General features: G+C 55.5%; 1 protein-coding gene across 2 annotated transcripts; it reads left to right on the forward strand.

Annotated features, from left to right (window-relative positions):
* Positions 1 to 4,736: 4,736 nt before the first annotated feature.
* Positions 4,737 to 17,220, forward strand: SLC6A7 (solute carrier family 6 member 7). Of its 2 annotated transcripts, XM_062609891.1 has the most exons (14): positions 4,742 to 5,071; positions 9,570 to 9,750; positions 9,842 to 9,973; positions 10,495 to 10,729; positions 11,389 to 11,527; positions 11,790 to 11,924; positions 12,484 to 12,587; positions 13,064 to 13,188; positions 13,557 to 13,669; positions 13,751 to 13,882; positions 14,220 to 14,319; positions 14,426 to 14,526; positions 14,655 to 14,822; positions 15,986 to 17,220. In XM_062609891.1, exons 1-14 carry the CDS (start codon positions 5,039 to 5,041, stop codon positions 16,193 to 16,195), a joined length of 1,908 nt encoding a protein of 635 aa, XP_062465875.1. In that variant the 5' UTR covers positions 4,742 to 5,038; the 3' UTR covers positions 16,196 to 17,220. The 2 variants fall into 2 exon arrangements, with proteins under 2 accessions (XP_062465874.1, XP_062465875.1); XM_062609890.1 differs by having other exon boundaries at positions 4,737 to 5,071; positions 13,557 to 13,882.

Genomic DNA, 17,220 nt, shown 5'->3' on the forward strand with positions numbered 1-17,220 from the left:
GGATGAGGAAGCAGAACCCTTGCATGGCCTTTCCCAGCACTATCTCTCCAAGCTCCAGAACTGTGAAGCAGCAGACATTCCCTTGCTGCCTGCAGAGCACCCTCACATCACACCCAACACTGCTTGTGCACTGCATCCCTCGCTGCACTCTCTGCTGCCAGCCTCTCATCCCTCCCACCATGTCCCTTCCCAGAAAACAAGGTGCCCAGGCACACTCTGGGTTTTACAAGCAGGTCCCTGCCACCCTACTGTGCCCACAGCCCCACTCCATCCCTTGTGGGATTTGGGTCTCCCTCCGTGGCGGCTGGGGACACCTCCATCAGCCACCACTGCCAGCTGCATGCAGTGGTGAGGATGCTGTTTGCATTGGCTCGGGACTTTGGCTCAGTTTATGTGTATATAAGGCAGAACTGGTTTTCGTTTTTATATTTTAGGCAACAATATTGGTGACAATAAACGAGCAGGAATTCTGTGGGTTTGTTGCTGTCTCCTCCCAGCCTATGGTGCTGTGACACAGGGAGGATGCCAGCCCCGGGGTTGCACCAGCACTGATGCTGCTGAGCCCAGACACACTGAAATGGGATGGATGGATGGATGGATGGATGGATGGATGGATGGATGGATGGATGGATGGGGGATGTCTTGGCACAGCAGCCTTGGCCCTGTAGCATGCAGTGCGCTCATCCCATAGTGATATTGCTGGCAGTGGTATGGCCCATACCATTGCATGGCACAGCCACATCCCATTGTCACCAAGGGAGGTGGCTGTGCTGGGCAACACATCACCTCCAAACTCACAGCCCTGGGGGCAGCCAGGGAAAGGGTGAGGCCAGGCTTGGGTTGGTGGAGGCCAAAGAACAAGGCCAGCTGCCCACAGACGTGGCCACCTCCCATTGGTGCTTCCTGGCCTCTAATCTTGTTTTATGGCTGTTGATGGGCTGAATATCCTCCTTGTCCAAGAAGAGCAAACAGAGAATGAGGATGTGAGATAGTGCCTGGGACAGCTGGCATCGGTGCCTGACGCTGTCCTCTCCTCCATCCCAGTCATGTCCTCCTGCTCCTGTTGGGCATTGAGCACAGGGTTGCCCTCAAATCCCTGCCCAAAATGGCTCCTCCACCCCCAAAATGTGCCAAGTGTTGCCTGGGAAGAGGTGTGGGGAGGTTGTGTCCAGGTTCCTGGGCAGGAGAGGCTGTGGAGGGACACCTGATGCAGGATAAAGTCCTGTGGGTGGAGGAGATGGAGGAGCAGAGGCAGGATGAGGTGGCGTTGCAGAGATGGGCAAAGAGATTCTTCCTGACCTTGTGAGTGCAGCTGCACCTCCCACTGCGCCCTGGTGACTCCGTGCTCACCTTCATGGCACCTGGGCTGCCCGTGGCATGGGACCACCACCTCCCTGCATCCCTGCAGGGGGACGTGAGGCGTCAGGAGCTAAAACAGGCTGGGGAGGCAAAGACAATGGAGCTGGTGCTGGGTGGGAGAAGGGATGAGAGTGGATGGGCCACCTGCACAAAGAACTGGGCTGGACTGCGGAGACTGGGGTCACTTCTGCATGGAGACTCCAGCATGGTCCCCACGCCAAGGGCTGGATCATCCATATGCATCCTCCTCCCGCACCCAGCTTTGCCTGCCTTTGACATCCAATTTGTCATTGCCACATGCGGACTGGCCAGTGGGATCCAGCCGTGGCAGGGGATGAGATGGTGGCAGCCCCAGGCATCCCCATCACCTGCAAGGGGGAAGCTTGAAGGGAAACAGAATCCTTGGGGAGGATGTAACGTGCATGTCCCCCCATTCACTGCTGTGCTGGGTGCCCATGAGTGGGCAAGGGGCTGGGCTGGAAGGAAGATGCTCCACCGCCCTCCCAGCGAGCCTGCGTGTGCCGTTGACAGGATGAAATTCCAACTGATACCCTAATCTGGCGCCTGCCTGTTTGCACAGCAGGGTAAAAGTCCAGCGAGCCGCGGGGCTGTGCCCTTGCGTCCTGTGTGTGCACAGGGAGCCAGCGCTAGCGGGAAGAGGCAATAAATGCACCCACACGCCCAGGCACCCCTTCCCCCAACACACACACACACCCCTTGGATGGGTGATGAAATGCATCTGCTGCGTCCCAGTGCCTGTGTCCTCCCCTGCCTCCTCCCTCCACCATCCTTTGGGTAGGGATAGGTGAGTCCCGCAGGGCCCCCTCCATGCCAGGTGAGGGGCTGTGGACCCCATGTCCCCACCAGCTTTAGGACCTTTGGTCCAAAACCCCCCACACGCGTCACCTTGTCGGTTGCACCCCAGGCAGGTGACAGGCACCTGGTTTACCACCTGCAGCAGCTGCCTCCCGAGTGACACAGCCCCACATGGGCATCCTACAGGGAAAGCCTGGGTGCAAGAACAGGGAACCCTGGGGACTGTCCCCAGAAAGCCCCTGCAGCTTCTTCCTGCTCCATCCTCCACGCTTCCCACCGGCTCCCGCTGCCCCTCCTCGAAGGAATCATCATCAAAATAAGGCCACGCACACCATGTGCCGAAGACGCCGGCAGCCTCCGGCATGGCACGCTTCCCGGCGGTGACTAACCGGAGCCGCTGCTGCCTTCCTTGTGTCTCGTGGAGCGGATCTGGGCACGGGCCCATCTTGCTGCCAGCCGCCACCTTCTCGCCTCTTCCCGGGTGGCTGCCACTGGGATGCGGGTGTTTTCCCCCGATGGCAGCACGCACAGGGCCAGTGCCCATCGGGCACTGCATCGGGATGGGGAGATGTGTGTGTCCTTCCCTATGCTTCAGCCCAAGGGAAGGGAAAGGGCTCCTTGATGTCCCAGGGGTGGCTCAGGGGTGGGAGAAGGCAAAGCTTGATAGAAATGCTTGCAAGCCCCGTATGTGCTCTCTAGTGTTGGGCACTCAGTGATCGGAGCATGGGGACCCTAACCCTAATCCTGTCCCCTGCCCAAGGAGGGTTTTGGGGTACCTGTACTGCATTGCTCCTCATGGGAAGACTCCTCTGGCTCCTACTGCCTCTAGCAGGTGCTATTCCATGAAGTGGATCTCTTGCCAGCTCCAGGGTGATGCAAGACTCGCACCAGCTCTGCAATGAGATGCTGGAGCACCCCAGATGCCCTGGGTGGGATGTCTACACCCTGGTGGTCCAAGGTGATGGAGAGATGATGTTGCTACCAAAACAGCACCAGCTTAACCAGAGAAGGGAGCTCCAGGTACAGAGCATCCCACCAGCAGTGGTATCAACACGGATAACTCAGGGTAGTGTCAGCCCTTGATATCCCTACTGGTAAATACTGCCCTGCAGGCAAGACAAGGGCTTGAAGTGCACCCAGGGAAGGCTGAGTGGTTTGTGCAGGGCTCAGTCCATGTGACGTGGGACTGGGACAGCTGTAACAAGGTGCCACCAGTCTCTTCCCTCTCATCCTGCAGAGGTGGCCGTGGGACACTTCTCATTAGTTGTATCCCAAGGGAAAAAGCTGAAAGGCTGATTCAGATCACACAGGTATGAAGAGCAAACAAAGCATCCTGCCCTGAGCAGGAAGGGTGAGGCGGGGACAGTGCCCAATGGGGCCAGCCTGGCCAGATCCAGGCTCAGGATTCCCACCAGCATCCCAGGAGAGGGGGAAGTGATAAATGAGTCCAAAGCAGGAAGAGCCTGCCTGGGTGGCTGCCCAAAGACCTTCTTCTTTTGGGGAAGCTGAGTGCAAATAAAGATGTTTGTTGTGTTATGCAGTTTGCTCCTTCCTTTTCCCACTGGGAAATGCAGGTAAATGTCAGCTCTGAAAGGCCCACAGTGCAAACAATGAGCCACTTCATCGTGCTGGAGTCTGCAGAAACGTGTCTTTATGCTCAGGAGGTTTTCTTTTGGGGAAAATTGTCATAAGTGCTTGGAGGGCTGTAGGAGCACGGTGGCCATTGGGTGTCAGGGAGATGTGCTCTTACATCAGGCAGGCTGGGTCCTCTCATTGTCCTCCATATCTCCAGTGGTGCCCGTTCAGCTTTAAACCTGAGCAAGGCGGTTGGAGCACTGCAGGAAAAGGGACACACGCCCTGGTGGACGGGGCACAGTCCAGGGGGAAAGTGAAGGACAAGAGGATATTATCAAGGGAAAGAGGCATTACTGTGGCAGACAGCAGCAATCCTGGTACCACGCTGGCCCTGGGGCATGTGGGGTTGTCCCTCTTGGGGACATTTCCCACCATGAAAGTGGGAGGAAAAGACACACATCACCTCTCTGCCATCTCACTGGGGATGTGACTGAGCATGATGGGGAAAAGCCTGCACACCCCTGGGCTTTGGGGCTGTAGGATCCCATTGCTGGCTCAACAGGGACATCCAAACCCTGGGCATGTGGCCTGTGCTCCAGCATCAGGCCCATGATATGGTGGGCTCAGCTTCTCACCCATGGACCTGTCCAAGGATTCTTCTTGCTCACAGCAGAGTGGGATGCACTGGTCTTACCCAAGGGGATAGATGGATGTTGAGCATCCCACTCCCCTCCACTGGGATCTGAGCTCCAGCAGCATGGGGAGAAGTCACTTTGACCTGCTCAGGCTCCAACCATGTCCTGCCATGACAAAATCAGCTCAGAGCTGGACAGAAAGATGCTGGGAGCTTCTGGCACCTGCACTTGCACTGCTGCCACCACTGCTGGGGCACATGGGACCAGCGCGGTGCCTGCAAAGTCAGCTCAATCCTTAGGGAGACCTGACGCATTCATGCCATGAGTAAGGCAGCTCCATCCCTCCCTGCTCTCCCGGCGGGGGGCTGAGGTCCCGGACCCCCTCCCCGGAGGGGTGCTTTTGACAGACAGCACTTCTCCAGCCTGCGAGAGCCGTCCCTCCTCCCTCCCGCTCAGCAGCCATCCTCAACTCCAGGAACACCTTCCCTCCAGCCTCGCTCCCCCCGTTCCCCCGCCGGCAGGAAGGTGTTCGTGTGCCCCCCCCCCTTTGCCTGTTATCGGTTCGTCCTCTCCCCCTTCTCCCTCCCTATCTCCGGAGAAAGCGAGAGGAAAAAGTGTCAGGAGCGGGGAGCTCATAGCAACAGGATTCTGGGATGAAGAAGATTCGGCAGCAGCATCTCCGGGAGGTGAGAGCCGGGAAGCGGGGATGCCCCCAGGGCTGGGAGCCGGGGACAAGGCATGGACCCGCAGCCATGCCCTGTACGGGAACCTCCGTAGGGAGACGACAGACTTTTCCCTGTCAGGGATTGCCCACGGGAATAGTGTGTGTGTGGGGGGCAGCAGCGGGATGTGGGGCAGAAGGATGGGGACATTCCGTACGCGGGGCTCGCTGTGGTTAGTGGCCAGTGGAGGGCCTGAGCTGCCCCTTCCCCTGCCCCTTCCCGCGGGATGCCGGCGGTGATTCCCGGGGCAGAGCTGCCGCCCGCAGCGTGGTACCCCGGGGGGGAGGCTCCCAACGGCCCCAGGGGGGGGCTGCCCGGGCTCGGGGTGGTGGAATGTGGGGGGTTCCCCCCCCATCCTCAGGGATGAGCACGGGGAGCTGGGTAGTGCCTTTCCCACCGAATGCCTCCTCCTCGGATGCGTTCAAAGGTAGTGCTGGACCCTGACTTCTGGGGTCAGGGCAGAGCTGAAAACCCTCTTTGTACCCTTATGGAAACCCGTTTTAAGCCCCATTCAGGCTTTCCTATCCTTGGCTCCCCTCAGAGCCACTCCAGGCTTAGAGTCCCCATCTACCCTCACACTGAGGACCAAGCCCCTTCTCCTGCACGGGGGCACGCTGCTGCTGCCGGTGGGTCAGCCCTTCCCAGAGCATCCCAGGCTCTACCCTCTGCCAAACCATGCCCACTAACCACAGGGCAGGGCTACTCCAACCTGCACCAGCCTTCAGACGAATGAAAACCCAGGAGAGTTTCATCCCTGGCAGGAAATTCCTAGGATATTGGGATATGACGTAAAAAAGCCAGCAGTGGCCTGGTGAAAGCCAGCAGCCTCGGGGTTGCCTTTCCTCCTCCGTTGTTGTTTGGAGCCATCATCTGGCTCTTCCCTCTCCTCCTCTCTCCTGCAGATTGCTTTTTCAGATGACTTTGTGACTGCAAGAGCCATTAAAAGTTGTCCTTGCCCCTTCCAAATGCTTCCTGAGATCCTTGAATTCCTCTGCTGCTGGTGATCCTGTTTAGCATTTATTCAGGAACTCATTTAGTCCCGCAGCTATACGCTGGAATGGAAAGCAGATGTCTCCGGAGTTATTTTCCTCATTCCCACTGCTGCCCAGGGCCCTGCTGTCCTTCATTACCCCAAAATACTCTTGCTGAGTTCCAGATGGAGAACCTGATGCTCACAGCCACCCAGCACCTTGGGATCCCCATCTCCAGTGCTGGGATTGGGCTTGTCCAGAGCCATGCATGGCCAATGGAGGAGTTTGCACAGCCCCAGCTGCAGCACCTACCCTGGGGCCCCAATAGCATCCTCTCCCTGTCACTGTGATCCGCTTCCCAGCAGTGAGCAGGGAGTTTTAAGCCTTCTCACCAGGCATGTTTGAGACATATGGAAATTCCTCTTTAATAGAGATCTTTCTCAGGCTCTAAGGATTTCGGGTTGGCATTTGCATAAGAGAAGTTCCAGAAGAGCAGAATGGATGGGTTTTATTTGTTTGATTATTTGCTTTGGGGGTTATTCAGTAGAAGTGGACTAAAGCCCATGGAGAGCAGTGGTGGGAGCCAGGATTTGGGCTGTGCCTCCCTGTACCCAGCCAGGCCTGAGCCGCTGCCCTCTGCCTGCCTCAGACCTTCCCCAGTCCTTCCCCACGGTTTTAGGATGAAAGTCCATAAGAATTCGCAGTGGTGCACACTCCCTCTGGACACCGCTGTAATGAGTTTGCTTCAGCCTCAGCAACCTCCCCATATCCCCTGTGCCGGCTCCAGCATCACTTGCTCCCTCTCCTGGCATGTGCTGTGATCCCAGGCTGGGGGAACCCAGGGCTGGCGCAGCCCTTCGAGGGGCTCCTCCACCCCATCGAGGTGCTTCATTTACCTCCCTTTCTAAGAGATTTTGCATTTGAATTTCATTTTTATGCTGTTTTCTCTCATTTTTTTTTATTCCCCCCGAAGAGATTAACCAGCAATTCAAACTAATCCGAAGTGACTCACACTCTACAGACGCACTGCGCTCGCACATGGCTCAGATCCACAGGGGAGGAATTTGGTGCCGGGTGGCATTCCTCCCAACCAAAGGCTGTGGTCCACGCAAAACCACCGACAAAATAACCCCACAATGCCCGTTTGAATGGAGGCAAAATGTGATGAAAAAGTAACTTTAATCTGGCTGGTTTCTCATGGATGCAGCCGAGATTTGCACTCATTAAAACAAATTGGTTTACAGAAAATAATTAGCACAAGGCAATTTCCTTATGGAAGCCAGCTCTTGTCTTGGCAGAGACTAAAATGCTTTTTCTTCCCAGTGACCTTTGCTTTGCTGACTTCTTTGGGAGCATCTTGTGGTGAATAATGGAAAGTGATGCCGTGTTCAAAGAGGACGTGGTTGCCAAGGGAGCTGTTAGTCCCCGTCTGTTTATAACCGCGAGACAGGGGCCCGCTTTGAAAGATGGCTGTTGACTGTGGAAAACACTAGAGCAGTATTGTAGCACTACAGCACTTCAGCTGCGGCTGGAAAAGAAGGTTCCTGTTATGACAAAGGCTGAAAAGGAGCATTAATCCCCAAAAAAGAGGACGGAATTGAGCCAGCATGTGAGATTTCAGCAGTCTGAAGTAGTGTGCATCTCTCTGCTATCTAGGACAAAGATGGGCTGCAAGCCCTAAATACTGCATTTTGCAATTCATTTTTAGTAAGTCAAATAGGCCAGGTTTGCTGTGATTTCTATGGAAATGCTATGATTTGAGGCATTTTGGGGCATTACAGTCCTGGAGCAACCTGCCTGTGTGTTTTCCAGCAGCATCCCTGGCCCATGTTTCCCCAGCCTGCCCGTGACTGCAGTGTCTCACTCCTTGGGGCCTATCTGACTCCAGGTCAGTCTCTGCTGTCTGCTCTGGAGTCCCAAACTTAAACTGCAGAGCTCCAGCTAAAGATACCAATAAGGTGGGGCAGTCATCACTAAGGCATGGGTGACAAACTCTATCCTATGGCCTCTGGAAAGGGTGACAGAGATGGGGACTGGGGAAAGGTTTTCGTTTGGAAAAGGTCCGGTTGGTTCCTTTCTTCTCATTTGGTTGCTTCTATGTTGATTTCCATGCCACATCTGATGGATGGGCACCTTCATTTAGTCAGGTCATGCAGCTGCCCTTCTGCAGCTGTTCAGGATTCAGGCAGAGGTGCAGGAATTAAGCAAGAGGATTTAATGATGTCCCAGCATCCCTGCCTGCTGTTTTGGTGGGATGCATACCTGGAAAGCAAGAGGTCCCCAGCAGTGTGACGGACTGGGAAGCATTCTGGTGGGTGTAAAGACCAAACTCTGATGGCCCCATAGCTCCTGTTCCCATGCAGAGGGACCTTTGTGAACACAGGGTTTAGCTGCTGAAACTCTGGGGGGGGGATGTAGCAGAGCAGTCTGTCCCTCACCCACAAACACAGGTTGCTGTGGGTCACGCTCACTGTGTGTGCTGGGTTAATTATCAGGCATGGCCATGGTTTGGAGAAGTTGCTAAGCTGGAGAGCCGTGTTAGCTGCAGGAGGGCTGCCAGGCAACAGCTTTACAGCAACAGGATTGGGGTCACATTCTGACTTTTCATCCTGTGTTTCTGAAGCTTTTTCTTCTGGCCCTTGCCTTGTGAAGGCACCATCCAGCGGGTATGGGCTTTTCATGATGGGGTTTAGTGTAACACCGGAGCTCGGGCTCTGCAGTTCAGGTTGGCTTTGGGAAGAGTTTGCTCTGCTTGTCCTGTCCCCCGAGGGGTTTTCATGCTGGGTGGGGATGGGTTCACCCCTGTGTTTGGTGCCTTAGGGCTATGAGCTGGGGTGCATCCTGTGAAGGGTGGGAGCCTGCAGCCATCTCCATCAGCAGCGGCTCCTTGTCTCCATGGGAACTGACAGCAAGAGTGTCCTTTGGTCCAGCCAGAGAGGAGGAGGAGGAGAGGAGGTAGCTGCCACCTTCCCCAGGGGCTGAAGCAGGGCAGCACTGGGCTCTGCTCATCCAGCTCTCGTCTCCCAGGGGATGGAGGAAGGCCTGCTGCAGGCTTTAAGCACATATGTCCAGTGGGGACCAACAACTGGCTGATCCCTCCAAATCCAGGCCCCTCTCAATCACATCCCATGGGTTTATTCCCTACAATCCATGAACTCAGGGACATGGAGATGGCTGCTTTTTCTCTTTTGAGAGCCCAAAAAGAAGGGAAAGTTCCCAAATGGGCTCCTCCTGTCCTGGTCCCAGTGCCTTGCCAGCAGGTACCACAGCATCCTCCTGTCTCTGTACCTCAGTACCAGGTGAACTATGCATCCTAAAGGGAGTCAAATCCTCGGGCAAGGTAAGGGCTGGACAAGTGTCAGTGCTGTAACTTGGAGTCACAAACTCACACCAGAGCTTTCAGAGCTCCTTCCTTCTCCGCTCTTCACCTCCTGCTTTTATTCCTTCCTTAACCCTCTCTGCTCTATCCCATGCCCTACTCTCTTGCTCAGCCGGTGACCCCAGAGCTCCTGGTGAGCCCCAGCAGCCAGGATGGGGACCTAGGCTCTGGGTGCCCAGAGGACAGAGGGAACTGGACTGGGCGGCTGGATTTCCTCCTCTCCTGCATTGGATACTGCGTGGGCCTCGGAAACGTCTGGAGGTTCCCCTACAGGGCTTACACCAATGGAGGAGGTACTTGGGCATCCTTTGGAGGGGCCACATCTCCCCCTGGCTGAGCTGGGCTGGTGCAATGTTTTAGGGTGTTTTTCCTTGCTTCTTGCAGGAGCTTTCTTGGTTCCTTACTTCATCATGCTGGCCATCTGCGGGATCCCCATCTTCTTCATGGAGCTGTCCCTTGGCCAGTTCTCCAGCCTGGGGCCGCTCGCTGTCTGGAAGATAAGCCCTCTCTTTAAAGGTGCGTGAGTGAAGTCCAGAGCCTCTGTGTGGCCACTGGAAATGCTGCTTGGTGAGGACATGGACCAGCATCCACATCCCATGATCCTCAAAGCTCGTGTCAGAATCAAAGGTTAAATCCTGGGGGCAGGTGGAGCAGGCTGGACTTGTGGGTTAGCTTTTTAGCTGCAAGATATGTATGAGATCTATCAGTCTTTGGAGGCTCTGGATGTCATGTTATATAAAAAGCCAGCCAGTGTACGAAATACAGCCCCGAAGCTGAGCAATGGCTGTGGAAGACAAAGGTAATAATAAAGCATTCAAAAAAAGGTCAAATCAAGCACTTTTGACATTAAGTTGGAGTAAAACCATCTGTATGATGAAATAGATCATCAGTTCAGAGAAGGCTTCTTCAGAGGGTGCAATAAGGTCCCCCCACCGGTTAAACCTTTGGCTGCTGAGCTCCAGTGTCTGACCCTGGTTTTGGGTGTTCTCTGCTCCGGAGAGATGGCTCATTCCTTCTTTACCCTCTCCTTCCTCCAGGCGTTGGCATGGGCACCATCCTCATCGTCTCCCTGGTGGCCATTTACTACAATATGATCATTGCTTACGTTCTCTTCTACCTCTTTGCATCCCTCACAAGCGACTTGCCCTGGCAGCACTGCGGCAACTGGTGGAACACCGACCTGTGCCTGGACCATCATGTCATCAAGGCGGGGAACGCCACCTTTCCCGTCAACATCACCAACACCGTCAGCCCCAGCGAGGAATACTGGAGGTACAGAGCTCAACCTGGCCATGGGGACACAGAATCATAGAATCCTTTGGATCGGAAGGGACCTTCTAAGGTCATCCAATCCAACCCCCCTGCAATGAGCAGGGATGTCTTCAACTAGATCACTTTCAGTTAAAGATTCCCTTTCCTCTTGTCTTTCAAAGTTTTCTACAGTGCTCCCTGTAAGTCACTCTCTGTATAGACATGGTTGGCATCCAACCAGCGAGAGCATGGGGATGGGGTGAAGGGTTTGTGCTGGATGCCTCATGGTTGGTGTTATGGATGCAGTGATGGGCTCTCATGGTCAGCTGTGGGCCATGTCCCAGTTTAGGCATTAGGGTCATGTCTCTGGGATGTGGGAGATGCCCATGAGTTAGCACTGCTTTGCTACCCTGGAGATACGTTAGACTGAAATGCATCCCATGCCTGGACTGGCTGGGAATTCACTCTCAAGCCTCCAGGCACCCCTTGTGGTCTCTTTAATGCATGGTGGAGAAATCCCACCAGCTGCTCCCCCTTCCCCATCAAACAGCTGCCGCTCATCGCTGGGATTTTTGACAAGGTTGTTTTTTGAGCAGAGGCATTGCTGGGTCCAGAGAGGCCTCAGGGAGAAGACAGGGATTGCCCATGACCACTCACTAGTGGCTCTCCTTTCTCCCTAGCCGGTACGTCCTGCACATCCAAGGGAGTTCTGGGATTGGAAATCCTGGGAGGATCCGCTGGAACTTGTGTCTGTGCCTGCTCCTTTCTTGGACTATCGTCTATTTGTGCATCCTAAAGGGAGTCAAATCCTCTGGAAAGGTAAGAGCTGGACAGTCTTTTTGGGGGGATCTACAGCGATGCTCACCAGTGCCTGTGATTCTCTGCACATCTGGGAAAGTGAGACCCAGAAAGAGCATCCTGGGCATGGGTCCCACATCCAGATAGTGCCAGGGCTGACCCCACTGGTCCTGCTGCATCCCAAGGACCAGGCAGTGCAGGGAGATGCAGTGGAGGGCTGGGAGGGACCACTTGTGATGTGCTCTCGCCCCCAGCTCTCTCAGTGGGCTCTGCTCTCCCGCAGGTCGTGTACTTCACCGCCACCTTCCCCTACCTCATCCTGGTGATGCTGCTCATCCGTGGTGTGACCCTGGAGGGGGCCTGGAAAGGGATCCGGTTTTACCTCACGCCCCAGTTCGATCACCTGCTCTCTTCCAAGGTGAGCAGGGTCTTGTCCAACACAGAAACAAACCTTTTCTCCTGCACCTCCAGTGTGCAGCAGAGGCGGGTCCTTTGGTGCCTTTTCTGGCCACCCTCTGACCTACAGTCCTCTCTAGATTGATCCTAGACCAGAAGTACTTGCCTTTGAGCAATGTCTTTGCCCCACACCTTGTCTATAGGGCTCTTCTCATGGGGCACAGCCCCATGCCTGCATTTCTGGTTCTCCATGCAGGGGATCCATGCTCACCATCTCCCCTGGGTACCAGAACCATGGGCAGGGTTAGCCCCTGGGATGGGCTATGTGGTGCTTACAGGTGTCCATGCTGGATTTGGCTGTTTTGTTTTTCTCAAGCAATCTCTGTGTGCAGAGCAGGGATTTTCCTGGGATCAGCAGTATTGGTAGCAGAGACCACCCAGTTTCACAGGGGCACTTAAATGTTACACTGGGCTGGATCTAAAATCCTCTCCTTAGTCCTTCCACAAGCCAACTGACCCACTGTGAGTGCTGGGTGCATTAGCAAGGAAAAGCTCTCCTCAGACCTGCTTCCTTTCCCCAGGTGTGGATCGAGGCTGCCCTGCAGATTTTCTACTCCCTCGGGGTAGGCTTTGGGGGCCTCCTCACCTTCGCCTCCTACAACACCTTCCATCAGAATATCTACAGGTAGGAGCCAGCTCCTGTCTTGTAAAGAGCACGGGTTGGGGGAGCCACTGAAACCTCATCTGGTGGGTTCAAAGTATACAATCACTGAGCACTGCTCCTTGCCCAAGCACCTTATAGATACCTGGCAGCTTGCACAGGCTCAAGAGGGACAGAGGGCTCTGTAGAAGAAAGTTCTCCTAAGCATCAAGGCACAACATCTGGCTGAGAAGTTTTGGGCTGTAGGTGCTGAATGCTGAGGATGTTTGGGGCTGGAGTTACGCCTGTTTGTCCTGTCCCTTGTCCTAGGGGAAAGCAAGCTTGGAAGGAACCCCACAAAATGACCTATGCCATTAGATAAACACTCCTTTTGACTATGAAAAGCACATGCCAAGAGAGGACCTGGAGGAGAATCACTGTGGCACTTGGGACTGGCAACGCCACTGGTGTGGGGTGGGAAGGAGTGGGCATGCTCAGAGCATCTTCTTTCTCCTCTGTAGGGACACCTTCATAGTGACCCTGGGCAATGCCATCACCAGCATCCTGGCAGGGTTTGCCATCTTCTCTGTTTTGGGATACATGTCCCAGGAGCTTGGGGTCCCTGTTAACCAGGTGGCAAAAGCAGGTGAGGCCAAAGACCCTTTCCCCTTCACTTTCTGCCTGGGTGCACTGAGGAGCATCCCTTCTAGGGTGGGAGGCACCAGAGGGGATCATCATGAGGGATGATGCTATATGCTCAGCTGGCCAAGGGGAGGGAAGAGGAGAAACCAGTTCCTGCCATGCAAACTGCAAGCAACACCAAGTGATGTCTAATAGAGTGATGTCTGAGCAAGGAGCAGGCTGGTTCTCCTGCACCTCTCCCTCTGCTGCAGGACCCCTCCTGCACCTCAGTTCCCCACTGTGGGGCTGCTCTGCTGGACTCTCCTCTCCTCCATCCCCCTATGTCCAGCGCTGTCACCCCCTTTTCACCCTGCTGTCCTTTGCCTCCTTTAGGTCCTGGCCTGGCTTTTGTGGTGTACCCCCAGGCCATGACAATGCTCCCCCTTTCTCCATTCTGGTCTTTCCTGTTCTTCTTCATGCTGTTAACCTTGGGCCTGGACAGCCAGGTAAGGACAGAGCCCACTCAGCCAGCCATGGTGCCTGGGCAGCCCAGGGGCTATGGGGATCCTCTTCTCCTTTGCATGCAGTTTGCCTTTATGGAGACCATCGTCACAGCAGTCACAGATGAGTTTCCTTACTACCTGCGGCCAAAGAAAGCTTCGTTCTCTGCTATCATCTGCATTGCCCTCTTCCTGATGGGGCTCATCCTCACAACAGAGGTAAGGGTTGGGGCTGGATGTGTTGCGGAGAGCTTAGGGCACAGGCTGAGTTTGCAGAGACACCGATATTCACATCAGCTGTCGAGGTGGAAGAGAGACAACTGATGATTTTGGGCTTCATTAGGATGTAAGGTCCAAGGGGAGCAACACAGCATTATCCTGTCCCTGCACAACCCCAGAAGAACAATGATGTCTTCTGTGGGTGCCAGACCACTGTCTTCCTCAGTGCCCACAGAGGGGCTAAGAGGACTGTATCCCCAAAAGCAGGAGGACATGGGTAGGGGTTTATTGGGATGATGGCCCCAGAGATGCTGGCCACTGTGCTTTGCATCCACAGGGTGGGATGTACTGGCTGGTCCTACTGGACGACTACAGCGCTGGCTTTGGTCTCATGGTGGTGGTGATCACTACTTGCCTCGTGGTGACACGTGTCTATGGTAAGGTGTCTGTCCCCACAGGGGCATGGGGAAGGGTGGGCTGTGTCTATGATACAACTGTGCCTGTATCACAGCTTCTGTGTCCTGCTCCCTCTGCCTTCTCCAGGCATAAAGAGGTTCTGCCGAGATATCCACATGATGCTGGGCTTCAAACCAGGGCCCTACTTCAGAGCCTGCTGGATGGTGCTGTCCCCAGCAACAATGATGGTAACTACTGGCATCTCCTGCCCCAGGGACCATTCGGGTTCTGCTGGGAGGTTTCCATCATCTCCAGGCCCTTTTTGAGCAGGAGACCTTCAGAGGGCTCTGGGGTCTCACTTTCCTCCCATCCGCAGGCTCTGCTGGTGTACAACATCGTCAAGTACCAGCCCTCCGAGTACGGCAGCTACCGCTTCCCCGCTTGGGCTGAGATCCTGGGCATCCTAATGGGAGTCCTGTCCTGCCTGATGATTCCCATTGGCATGGTGGTGGCTGTGCTCCAAGAAGAAGGGACACTGTGGGAGGTAGGAGGTGCTGGGGCCGGCATTGCTGGGGAGCACCCCACAAACACGCAGGGGTGACCCCGAGCCCCTGTGTCTTCTGTCACCTTCTGCATCCTCTCTCCTGGAGGTGCGTGTCCCCATCCCTCCTTGCTGCCCATGGGGTGTGAGAGATGGTGCATTCCCAGGGCATGTCCAGCGTCACCTTCCCATGGTGCCAGGCAAGCACTGAGTCACACTGCTTCCCAAGGGACATCCCTTTGTGCATCCCCCCTCCAGAACAAGCCTTGTCCTTTGGGACTCACATTGTCTCTAGCATGGGGCAGGCATGGGCGCGTGGGACTTTGCACCCATTTTGCAGGAACAATGACAGCAAGGAATGCAGCTGCCATCCCCTGCAGGCAGCCACAGGCAGCACGGGTGGGATCCTTGGAGCAGACTATGGAGCTGCCTGCAGCTTTCCCAGCCCTGCTGGGCTTTGCTGCTCTCCCCAGGCTGTCTGAAGCAGAGACAGCAGAGCCTGCTTTCCCCCCACCCCAGAAACTCCCCAGCCATAGCAGGGCACTTGCACAGAGCTGCCTTCCCAATAAGCTTCAGCACAAGCTTCCATCCTATTCTATCCCATCTCATCCCATCCCATTCCACTGCATCCCATAACATCCCATCCCATCCCATCCTATTGCATCCCATCCCGTTGCATCCTATCCCGTCCCCATCACATCTTATCCCATCTTATTGCATCCCATCGCACCCTATTTCATCCCATCACACCCCATCCCATTGTACCCCATTGCATCTCATCCCATTGCATCCCATCCCATTGCATCCCATCCCATTGCATCCCATCCCATTGCATCCCATCCCATTGCATCCCATCCCATTGCATCCCATCCCATCATATCCCATCCCATCATATCCCATCCCATCTCATCCCATCCCATCCTATCCCATCCCATCCTATCCCATCCCATTGCATCCCATCCTATTGCATCCCATCCCATCCCATTGCATCCTATCCCGTCCCCATCGCACCTTATCCCATCTCATTGCATCCCATCGCATCCCATCGCATCCCATTTCATCCCATCACATCCCATCCCATTTTACCCCATCCTATCCCATCCCATTGCAACCCCATCCCACCCTCACTGGGTGCAGAGGTGTGCAGGGTGCCTGTCTCCCCGCAGCGGGTGCAGCAGGCCAGCCGGCCCACCATGGACTGGGGCCCGTCGCTGGAGGAGAACCGCACGGGGCTGTACGTGGCGAGCCTGCCCGGCAGCCAGTCCCCCAAGCCCCTCATGGTCCACATGCGGAAATACGGGGGCATCACCAGCTACGAGAACACGGCCATCGAGGTGGACCGGGAGATGGAGGAGGAGGAGGAGTCCATGATGTGATGGGACCCCGCAGGCTGGGAGGGGGCTCACCCCCCAGTTCACACAGGTTGCACTGTGGCACTTCAGGACAGCCCCAGCGGGTGGTTTTGGGAGCAGTTGGGAGGTGCTGACCCTGCCGGTGTCCTCATCACCGCCCTGACCCAGCCAGGATGGAGCTGCTGCTCGTCCCTGTGTCCCGAGGTGTTTCTGTTCAGTGTGACAACTGTGTGACACGTCTGTGTGCTCCTGTGACGGTCTCTGGCTGTAGTGTCCGGGCTGCCCTTCTCCACCCTCAGCCCTAGCCCTGCCCTCCCCATGCAGGGATGCTCCAGCTACAAGGATGCACCAGCTACAGGGATGCAGAGATGCTCTGGCTGCAGGAGGTGGGGAGGAGGAGGACATCCTCTGCATTGGTCTGCTCTCTACTTGTGTGTATTTAACTCCAGTAACCCACAAACACGTGTGAGAAAGGACTATAGCATCCTCCATGCCCTGAGGATAGGGTGTACCGGAGGCACTGCAGCAAAACCAGCACAAATCAGTGTCCCGCTCAAGGAATGTGACCTAATAAATGAGCAGTTGAAGCGATGAGAAGGAAGAAATAATAAAGCTTTCTAAACAAACCAGCTTGGGCCTTTCCAAGCTTGCACATCCCCCAGGGACCTCAGTGGGTCAGGCCAGCTTTTCCCCATAGTGCCGGGTAGGGCTGGGGCGAGCTGTGCTCCATGTGTGCAGGAGGTCAGAGATGTCTTAGCTGGACCCAACTCCAAAGGAGGATCAGTTCCCATCCCCAAGAGAGATCCAAGGGTGCTGCTTTTCCCAGGGAAAGAAGGGCTGTGTTTCAGTGCCTGTGTGTGATTTTGGGGTGTCTCCCAGGGCTTATGTCCCAAAGACCAAATCTGCTGATGCTGCTGTCCTGGGAAGTGCCAGTGAGGTCCTGGATGGGGCTGTTGGGACCCAATGCTGCCAGTCCCTGTCACCCCAGTGTCACGTGCGCCTTCTCCCATGTCCCACCAGCTCACCATTAAAAAGCAGTGTGTGACACA

This window comes from Pezoporus occidentalis, unplaced genomic scaffold (assembly GCF_034315485.1).
Source record: "Pezoporus occidentalis ecotype Australia unplaced genomic scaffold, CSIRO_AGI_Poc_V1 ctg142, whole genome shotgun sequence".
Classification (NCBI taxonomy): domain Eukaryota; kingdom Metazoa; phylum Chordata; class Aves; order Psittaciformes; family Psittacidae; genus Pezoporus; species Pezoporus occidentalis.